The sequence below is a fragment of the Thunnus maccoyii genome, chromosome 1 (genome assembly GCF_910596095.1).
Source record: "Thunnus maccoyii chromosome 1, fThuMac1.1, whole genome shotgun sequence".
NCBI lineage: Eukaryota > Metazoa > Chordata > Actinopteri > Scombriformes > Scombridae > Thunnus > Thunnus maccoyii.
In genome coordinates, this window is record NC_056533.1 from 35421203 (window position 1) to 35432447 (window position 11245).

An 11245-nucleotide genomic window follows, 5' to 3' on the forward strand; every position below is an offset into this window, starting at 1 on the left:
TCAAAAAATTTAACTAAGGGGCCCATAAAATAAAGCTCCACTGATCAATTCTGATTTCTTGTGCGTGTCTTTGTAAGTTATGCTGTAGTAGTGTACGTGTAAACAACAAGGTAAACTATAGGTCACACAGGTGGACCCAACAACATGCAGCCAAGCTACATTCCCAAGTGATTCGGAGAGCATTTTGTCTGCCAAACTTGAATGTCAATTTAAAGTCTGAGTTCACTTGCACTGCAGTATAATTGCTGTGATGCCCTAAAGCTGCCAGTAATCAGACAACTTTATTTATCCCAGAAGGGCAATTAAGTTTCACAGTCTACCCAGTTCACATAAATAAAATAAAATAAAATACAATAAAATAAAATAAAATAAAGGGTATATAGGTAGACTGCTGGGTCGCACACTGTGAAGTGCCCCTGTAGTCAGTTTCCATCCTAACCCTGCTGTTTCCAACCTGTACAAGTGACTTTGTGTAATAACAACCTGACACGTGTGCTGATGTAATTGGGTTTTGAGTATCAAAACATACTGCACCTGTACATTTTTTCAGACTAGTCATATGAAATATTCTGGAAGTGATGATTCATCTCTTCTCAATAAGAGTTAATTTCCTGGTGAACAAGTTTGGTTGAAGCTGTTGACTCTACAACCTCACTACACCTCAATAATATACTACAACCTCAATAATAAACATAAAGTAGAGTTATCACCTTTCTGACAATGTCAACAAAACCTAAAAATGTTTAACTGTCGTAAAAGTAGAATTTATGGCAGAGCTGTTGCATTGGATTGCGTTAGATTGCAAAGGTGTTCCTAATAAAGTGCTTGCTGAGTGTATGTTTATTTTGTTTTTTCCAAAAAGTCATTAACAGACAAACAATAACTGTATGATATCCTATTTATTTTTGCTTTAAATGTTACACCTCCTATTCACCCCTACCCCTCCACTCATTCAGCACCAAGGGCTGGCAGTCACTGAACTCCAACAACTCCAGAGTGTGTATTCTTCAGAGCAATGGGCCTTCGGAGCAATGGGCGTATGTTTTCAGGATAACAATCCGTTGGACTAATAGGCTTTTGGTCCAATGGGACATTTTTCAAACTATTTGAATTTTGGAATAATGGGCCTTTGGACCAATGGGTAGTGCCCACAGTGCTTCACAGTCAAATAAATAAAACAAAAATAAACAACAAATAAGACACACAAGGGGAAACAGACATAACATACAAGTTAAAACATAAAATACCACATGCTACGTAAATGTCTTTCTGAACAGATTGGTTTTTAACTGGTTTGTAAAAGAGTCCACAGAGTCCAGAGACCTCAGACTTATTGGGAGACTATTCCAAAAGTTAGGTGCTGCCGCCTGGAAATCATGATCTCCCCATGTCTTAAAACGTGTCCGAAGGGTCACTTAGAAGACCCTGGTTAGAGGACCTGAGAGCTCAGCTTGTGATGGTTTGGGGTGCAGAAGGTCCACGATATAATGTGGAGCTTGGCCATGTAGGGCTCTATAAGTGAGCACCAAGATTTTAAAATTAATCGTAAAATTAACAGGAAGCCAGTGCAGATAGGTTGAAGATTAGCGTCTCCATTTCAGCTCTTGAGGCTGGAGTGGTCATAGATTGGTCAAAAATCACCCCAAGATTATGCAGATTAGACTGAGAAGACGATAACGCACAAACGTTCTGCCTGATCACTGAGTGTAGGTAATCAGTAGCAATAATCAAGACTTCAGTTTTATCTACCTTTAACTGCAGGAAATTATTTGCCATCCAGTTCCCGAGTGCATATATACAGTTGTTCAATACAGAAAGTCTATCAAGCTCATCAGGTTTGAAGGAAAAATATAACTGGATTTCACCAGCATACAAATGATAGGAGATGTTGCTGAAACTACTGATAATCTGTCCTAGTGAAAGTATATGGAAAATAAAACAGGCCCCAAGACTGACCCCTGGAGGACGCCACATGACAAAGCAGCAGTATCTGGCACAAATTCACCTCCAGAGACTGAGAGTCCTATCTGTGAGATTGGAGGAGAACCACTCCAATGCAGGCCACCAGGTGTTTTAGCCTGTGGATTTATATGGTGTTACCGATATCAAATGCAGCATGAATGTCCAGTAAAACCAAAACTGAACTCTCTCCAGCATCTGAAGCCATTAAGATATCATTTGAAACCTTAAGGGGAGCCGTTTCAGTGGAGTGTACTTTATGAAAACCAGACTCAAATTTGTCACACCCTGTGCAAATCTGGTGTTTGAACAAGTTGCTTTTCAACAACCTTTTTTCATTTTAGAAAAGAAAGAGAGTTTAGAAATAGGTCTATAGTTCTCTGGAAGGAAGGGATTCAGGTTTGGTTTCATCATCACAGATTGCTTAAGATGGCTTAAAATAGATGGGGACACATGCTGGTAAAAGATAGCATAATGAGTAGTAAGTGAATATAAGTAAGCTGTAAGTGCTTCCTTGTTTTCACACCAACCCCTAACAATGGTGAACAATAAGCTATTTGTTTGCTTGTCATTCACATACATTCTTCTGTCTAGTCAATTATCTTACCCAATGTTGACTGATGAAGGTTTTTTATCTTTACCCTGCTTATCTTTACTTTGGGTAAAAATATCCTCATATCCAAGAAGAGTACAAGTTTTGCATTTAGAAACATGTACGTTAAATATGCTGAACTCAAATACTTTAAATGTTTCTAAACGCATTCCTTCACTACCCAACGCTACAAGCAGTTTGTCATAATGGTTTTTTTTGACACATTCTTCCCAACAAGCCCAAGGGCTCATTCTTTTTTTTTTTTTTTTTTTAAAGTCTTGTCTATTTCTTTTTTCTTGCTTTTATTCTAATTTGCATTTCTTCATTCATTGATATGATGTCTTGATATCTTCACTGTGATGTGATTTCCTCCCTGGGAGATCACTGGCAGTTCAATTGTTCTATTCGAGCAGCCTTACATAACCAAGTATTTGGCTGATGACAGATCTCGACAGATATTGGCAGATCTTCTGCCACACCTTGGGCGAGCTGCCTATAAAAAGCGAGGAGCTGAGCACCTGCAGCATCCAGCATCAGACTCCTGGTACAACAGGTAAACTTCACTGATCTCCTTATATTTACTTTTTTGGTCTTTCTGATTTAGCACTTATATATACCAAACTTAACTTATTCCAAACTACCAAAAATGTTAAGATTTTGACTGTATTTTCAGATTGAAGTTTAACTGGAAAAGACCTCCATCATGGTTCCAGCTTTCCTCTTCATCCTCCTCCTCTCATTGACGGCTGTTCCTCCGGTCAGACTGACAATTTCAACACTGGCATTATGATGTTACACATCATGTGAAAATCATGTATCTCCAAAATGGCAACTTTCAGTGAACTAAAAAGGGGAAAAAAGGGTTTTCATAGGTTTGGTGACAGAGCATTTTTGAGACAATCATTTAAAAAAAAAATATTTAAATGTAGAAGTACTGTCTGAACACATAAAAGAACATGTAATTCTTTAACATGGATTTTTCTTTTAATCAACAAATACTGTAAATTTTGAGATACCTGGTGTCACTGCATAGCAACAGCATCATAAAATGGTTAAAAAAAAACCCAACATGATTATAAATTGTGCATTCTTGTGCCTCTGTGTTGCAGGGCGCAACTGATGATGGAGATGAAGCAGGTGAGTTGAAGTTATTGAACTTTTGATCTTTTCCTCTCAATTCACATCTGACATATGGATAATAATGCTGGTGCTTGTTTCTGACATTCTACTTTGTCTCTTTTTTTTTTTTTCTCTCCAGAAGATTCTTTGGACGCCTCTGAAATCATTGCAAGAGCAAATGCTAACATACGTAAGAGAGTATAATTTTATTTAATTTTTTAAAATGTCGAAGATTATGACAATTTAACGAAGAATAATTACAAACAATTGCTGGTTTCAGCTCGTCATATGTGAGGATGTGCAGCTTTTTTTCTCCGATATTGTATTTTGGATTTTGGACTGTTGGTTAGACAGAAGCAATTTGAAGATGTCACCTTTAGGTCTCGGAAATTGTTTTTTTTTTACAATTTCAATTTTCTTACATTTACATACAACAACTGATCAAATTATCTAAACAATGATGGACATATTAGCTGATTAATTGATCAGTTGAGCCCTATATAAAAATGTAAACATCTAGCAATCATGTAAAATTCAAGATTCACCTTCCTGCTTTGAATATTTATATGACTGTCTGTTTGTTTTGCAGCAACGAACCTGATTCACGGTGACATTGTCCCAAACATGAACAGGAATGCAGACCCTTGCACAGCCCGAGGCTGCAAATGGCCTAAATCTGGACCCTTTGTCATAGTGCCTGTCAGTATCTCCTCCTCCTACAGTAAGTCACTTTTGACCCATAAAAACCAGTCTAGTCAGTATCAGGTTTGTGTGGTTCCAGTCAGAACTACTAAAGTTTCATTTAAGTGAAAAAGAGATTATTTTATAAAAACAAAAATCTGCCAGCCATACGCAGAAATACTATCTTAACATATATGTTGTTTATAGTAGGATTCACTTGAATAAACAATTGGAGAATTGAAAAAGACTCAAAAGCCTTGGCATTTGAGTTTGTTATGTATTGTTATGTAATTCAAGAAAGAAAAGACAAGGAACTTCTTTAGATAGATATCTAAATAGACTAACTCAAATGTAGGACTAGTGGAAGTGTAGAAGGACTAATGAAATGAAGATAATAACGACACTATAAACTTGAGGGTATAAATGATAAATCAAGGGAATAATTTAAATAATTTGAGGGTTTAAATTAATGAACTGAGTGTCAATAGCATATTGAGCACACAGAGGGAATGATTTATAATTTGAGGACACATTTTTTACAAAGGTCTGTGTTTACCAGCTGAGATAAAAGGTGCACTTTTGAATTGATGAAGAATGATTTCAAAAAAATTGAATCATCCTGAAAATGTGAGTTGGGATGCTTGAAGGAAGTGTAGATCACTTCTAAACAGTCTGTTCTTTGTCTCTGCAGGCAGAAATGAGCGCAACACCATCATTAGAAGCCTGTTGACCTTCCACCGCACCACATGCATTCGCTTTGTCTGGAGGCGATGGCATCGTAACTACCTCTACTTCTTCTCTGGCAGTGGGTAGGCAAAACATATATGTACACAAATACTGTATGTTACCATGAAAAGAACAGACTCATGAAAAGACTTTCCTAGAAACTTTCGTAAATAAATCTCATCAATCTGTGATTGCATTTCAAGAGTTAATCTGTGTTGCGGGTTACTTTTTTGGTCCCTTTACTAAGCCAATCTATGTACATCTACCCTCATTTTCTGATCTATGTAGGTTGCCTGTGAGTGTAGAAACTGTTTTCCCACCTATCGTGTGTCTTATTTCCTCCCAAGAAAATAACAGCATTGGTTGTTTCAGCAAATTTCCAAAAAACAACATTATGTTAAGTTCAAGATGTCCAGCAGTCAAAGGAATTATTGTCAGTCAATAGCAAAGGGCTAAGTAGTGAGATGCTGTTATAAAGCCACAAAGTCTACAGAGGAAGGAGGTTGGAATATAACCAGTGATGTTGCATCTTAACCACTAGGCTGCAGGGCACCCCATCCATTTGGCCAGTTAACTTCAAAATTCCTCAATCAACCCAAGAGTCCAGGAATCCATCAACAATAACTGTTTTTTTTTTTTTACTATGATTTCACTGTTTGTGTGTGTGTTTGTGTGTTTGTGTATCAGGTGCTGGTCCTACCTGGGCCGTCAGTCAAGAGGACAGGCGATCTCCCTGAGGAAGAACGGTTGTTTGTACACGGACACCATACAGCATGAGGCTCTCCATGCTCTCGGCTTCCATCACGAGCACGTCCGCTCCGACAGAGACAGATACGTCAGAATCCTCACTGAGAACATCATGTCAGGTCAGCTCACCCACCAAAATGTCATTTTACAGCTCTGGTTTTATGTTTTATACAATGCTGAGAAACATGGGGGGTGAGTTTATAATGTATACTGCTTGCATTCATAATTTTGTGATGTAACTAGAGTGTGATGGGCCTTTTTGACCAAACACTCACAGGTAATAACCTCAGGAAGTAAAAATATGTATACCTTTAGCTAATTAGCCATGCTAGCAGCTCTGTTAAGCACATCATTGCTTTGAGCCAAATCAGCATGGTAACATTCTTACAGTGACAATGCTAACATACTGATGCAAAGCAAGTATAATGTTCACTAGAACATGTTCACTATCTTAGTTTAGTGTCTATAATATATTGATTTAAATTACTTGGGTGAGACACAAGTTGTGTTTATTGTCACGGGATGATTATTTTTTTGCTTTTCTTAAAGCAAAGATAAAACACTTTATCATACATACAAGACCAGCTACGTAAATTAGTGAATAGATTTATAATATATTGATTTACAACAATGTTTATTAATGTACTTTGTCATGGCATTCAGCTTTCAGCACCAGGTTGCATTGAAAAAAAAAGAGATGCAACCACAGGCAAAATATGAAAATTTAAAAGCTTTGTTTTTATATTTTGGTCTGTTCTCTCCTTCTGTGCAGGAAGGGAATCAAACTTCGAGAAGGTGGGGACTAACAACCTGGGTACTCCCTACGACTTCAACTCTGTCATGCACTACAGCAAGTGAGTGCACACAAATGTTTTTGAATGTATAGTATATTTATATATCAGTTGTTTTTATTGTCATGGGATGGTTGTTTTTTGTGTCTTAAAGCAAAGATAAACCATTTTATCATACATACAAAACCAGCTACATAAATTAGTGATTGTCTGAATTGGTAATGCTTAGATACTTCAGGTCAAACTTCAAGAGTCTGAAAAAAACACCTAATTTGCAGTAACATAATTGTGAAAGGGGAGCTGGTGTGTGTTTATGTGTTTGTGTGTGTACAGCTGTGTCTTATATACTAATAATAATGTTGTCTTTGTGTCCTACAGATTTGCCTTCTCCAAAAACAGGAGGCCTACCATCATTGCCAAGAGCAATCCTAACCTTTCCTTCGGACGCGCCAGAACGATGAGCGCCAATGACATCGCCCGCGTCAACAGGCTTTACGGATGCAGTGAGTGAAAAACGAATTTTACTACCAAGTCGTACTGTTGTTATTTGTGAGAACACAGCATATACATCCCACTACTGATTGGGTTTCTATGTAACATCAGCAAAGTAAAATATATACACGTATATCTGATTGTCAATAATCTATTAATCACAGTCTCACTGTTTTCTTCCCAACCAGATTGAGAGGGTCGGCCTCCAGATTCTTCAACTCTTGGCCCGTCATGATTACTGAAGTAGATTACTGTTCTACTTCAAGAATATTAATAATTAATGAATTAATTTCTTCTTTTTCGTGGTGTTTCAATTTGGGATTTCTCTTTACTTTGTTTAAATCCTGGAAATTTATCCAGTTATGATTCATAACCAATTACTTTGTATTCATTTCTTCAATGAAGTGAGACATAAATAAAAAAAAGCAATAAAAATAAAGGTGTGATGTCATTTTTCTGCCAAAAGGAGGCAGTGTCCCTCTGTCATTTTAACAGGAGTGTACAGCATACAGTTCATCAGTTTAAACTCAGTTTGTCAGTATAAGCATTTAATATCAATTCACTGTTTTAAATGGCACTTCCCACAGACTTGAGTGACAGAATAAAACTAATGCTCAGTTTCAGTAGCTGTTCTTTGAACAGTATGATGCACACAAAAAATCTGACATGTTTAATATTATAGTTTTTCTATTTGTGGATTTAGTTTTCCTGGGTGAATTGTATTTTTTTCATTCACACATTTAATTTCCAAAAAAATGTCTCCTGCTTGTTCAGCCACTTTTAATCCAGGCATCACACCGACTCATATTTTGTCACCTGCAGGTTACAGACACGACCGTGACTCACTGGTGTCAGGAATAGCAGTCAGGAAGACAGTACTGTATCAGCTTGGCTCTTATGTCTCAACTGGAGTGATAGGTTTTTTTTTATTTTTAGATGCAGTAATGGTGGGTCCTGTGATCAACGCTGTCTGTGGTTCAGTTAGAGATTTGAGTCACTTACCTTTGTCTGATACTGATACTGATACCTTCTATTCTTATTTTACTTTATGTTGGGTTTAAACAGGAGTTGGTTTAAATCTAAATAGATGCTTATAGTTGTCATAAAGCTTCAAATGGAATGTATCAGGTGACTGATGTTTACATAAATAGATGGAGATGTTTTTAAGTTGTACATGGTCATTCATGGAGTAAAGATGAAGTAATGATAGCATTCTAGTTTTAGCAAGTATACAAGCTAGACGCCCATTTTTTGTGTCTATTTGAATCAAGAATTGGTTGTGTTAGCAGGAGCAGGAGCGAAATATTAAAACCTTTAACAAACATGCCAGATTCTGTACAAGCAGTTCAAGTTCAGCAGTTCACTACAAATGTGACCCTCATAGTGGTGATAGACAAAATGTCAGGGGATAACCAAAAGATGAATCATTTTTACATTTTCAGAGTGAGTGAAAGAATTAGGAGAGAGGAGGCAGGAGTGAGGAAGAATTGCAGGATGTAATGGTGTTGAAAGAAAAACAAGGAGAAAATAAAAAAGGTGCAACTGACTCTAGATTGAAAGAAAATGTTTAAGGTAAATATAAGGAACTTCCCCCTGTATCTAAATGAATTAATGTTCTGGTAAATATTTTTAAAGGCACAATCTGTTATCCAAATGTACACTAAAGGGCATCCCCACTAACCTCATATAGTGCCTTTCTAGTCTTCTGACCAATCAAAGCAGTTTATATTACATGCCACATTCGCTCATTCACACACATTCATCCGCTCATGGCAGAGACTGCCATGCAAGATGCCAACCTGCTCATCACTCAACTCACACACCGATGGCACTGCCTTCAGTGTGCCTGCAGGAGCAATTTGGGGTTCAGTATCTTGCCCAAGGACACTTCGACATGTAGACTGGAGGAGCCGGGGATCAAACCGCCGATCCTCCGATTAGTGGACGAGCTCTGAGCCACTGCTACCCCACAGCAACTGACTACTGCTGAGAGAGGAGACCCTTTTCATAATGTAAACATTATGGTCAGGTAGGATCCTGGATCTCCCTTATTTCCAAAGCCCAATGTTGACAGGTATGAACTCATCATGTCAAAAGAATAAGCGTAAGATCAAACATTTTCATCAATGAATACAGTGAAGAACTCACTAATGGACAACTACACCTATGACACTGGCATCACAACATTGGTGTCCAAGTTTAACGACTTGGTTACACAACAAAGGTGTCGCCTCTCACATTAATAGAAATGTTGTTCGTAAGTCTGGAGTTTTTTTTACTGAAATATCATCATATAATGCACCCTTACTCGATGCAATGGAAACGTATTAAGCAGACCTCGAAGACTTGTATTTCGGTACCCCTGCACTAGAGGCATAACCCAATGACACTATTCACACACAGGGAGAGACAGACAAGAGATGAGGGTGAGTCTCCTTGAGGACAAAGATCCAAATCCAAGATCAACAGCCAAAGGGAGAAAGACAAGTCCCAGGATGGTCAATGGCCCAATGCAAAAAAGCCTTGTTACAGGAAACAAGAGGATGAGGGAGGAGATACCCAGCTTGAAGACTCATGGGCTCATTGCTGTTGGACAACAAACAGAGAAATTAAGTCTTTTTCAGAAGGTCTACAACATTCTGGTCAGCTGGACCATTTATCAACTCAAAACTGGATTTTTCTGTCACGATGAAAACACTTTGGCATATTTAGAAAGCAAAATATTCTCCAACTGGCAGCTGACATCAAGTGCAGGGACAGTCCACATAAACAGATAATTTCTCTAGCTTTTTCTGGTCTCTGCTGTTTATCTGACTGAAGTGACTCATCACTCACTCAGTAGCGCTGGGACTCGTCTCCCTGCTTAGCAGCGTACTCTCATTTCCCTGGCAAAAACAAAAATTAGGCAAAATTTTAGCGCCAGCAGTTAAGTGTCTCTCCACAAAAAGCTTTATTTTGAGAAGCATCCCCCTCATCTATGCTGCAGGCATTCACATGCATATGTGTACAAAACACCAGTAATCCCTACAGTGTCTGACTGTTAGTGTGAGCAAGAGGCAGAAAATTTTACAGCCTTTAGCTGCGTTCACATGGATTCAGGCAGACGGTAGACAGACAACACCTTCTGATAACACAAGAAAAACAAACAAACAGTCTGACAGAATAGCAGGATGGCAAAACGAAACACACCACGACTATATGTTGCTACAGTGATGTCGTATTGTTTACAAAGAATGGAATAAAATATATTGACCCTCCTGTTGTCCTCCCGGGTCAAAATTGACAGGTGTCATTATGTGCTGTCATCAAAAAAACTGCAATGGTTTCAAAACAGTATCCTGACTAAGAAATTATGAATTATTTTAACTATAGTTGAGATCAGAGGAAAATATGTTGATGGATTATTGCAGACTGGTATATGTAAAAGTTTAGTCAGGATACTGTTTTAAAACCATTTCAATTTTTTTGATGACAGCACATAATGACAGCTGTGGGTCAAAATAGACCCAAGGACAACAGGAGGGTTAAATGCACAATATGTAATTTCTGCCGCTAGGGGTCTCTCAATCAAAACAATAACAATAGACAGAGTTTGATGACGTTGTGAAGTAGCATGGGATTATGGGAGTTGTCGTCTTTATTGTTAAACTGAATAAAAGTCAATCTATGACAGTTTCTGGCAGACAACCACAACGCTGATGTATTATTTTGTATGTGTGTAAGCTTTGGTAGAATTGGTAAAAGCTATGAATTACACATATGATGTAAGTCAATTTATATCACCATAAAAAGTCCCCTGTTTTAAAAAATTACAAGCATAAAAATAGTAAAGTACCATTTAGTTTTGAAATTGCTCAGTAAACTACACAACATACGTCACCAACATGACACACACAAATGTATCTTACCTGATGTGTTTTATCCAGCGACTCCTGGTCCTTTTATCAGCCGTGAAGCAAAAGAAAGAGTAAGACTTGTCACAAGCATCATGTTAACGTTAGCTTCAGTGGCTCTGGGTAGCTTCTGGAGAGAGAAAGTTATGATGTTACGTCACGCAACTTTTGGGTGTGTAGTCTTTCTAATTATGTATTTTCACAGTCTTATACTTCAACAGTTTTACGACAAACTGCTACTTTCT

The 11245-nt window shown here is 37.8% G+C and overlaps 1 protein-coding gene across 2 annotated transcripts; it reads left to right on the plus strand.

The window, feature by feature from the left end:
- Nucleotides 1-3022: 3022 nt before the first annotated feature.
- LOC121902544 (low choriolytic enzyme-like) lies at nt 3023-7546 on the plus strand. Of its 2 annotated transcripts, none has more exons than XM_042419899.1 (9): nt 3023-3104; nt 3225-3308; nt 3661-3688; nt 3810-3860; nt 4260-4391; nt 5043-5160; nt 5765-5943; nt 6597-6678; nt 6994-7126. In XM_042419899.1, exons 2-9 carry the CDS (start codon nt 3255-3257, stop codon nt 7124-7126), a joined length of 777 nt encoding a protein of 258 aa, XP_042275833.1. In that variant the 5' UTR covers nt 3023-3104; nt 3225-3254. The 2 variants fall into 2 exon arrangements, with proteins under 2 accessions (XP_042275833.1, XP_042275842.1); XM_042419908.1 differs by lacking the exon at nt 3023-3104 and adding an exon at nt 7296-7546 and having other exon boundaries at nt 3153-3308; nt 6994-7118.
- The last annotated feature ends 3699 nt before the right edge of the window (nt 7547-11245 follow it).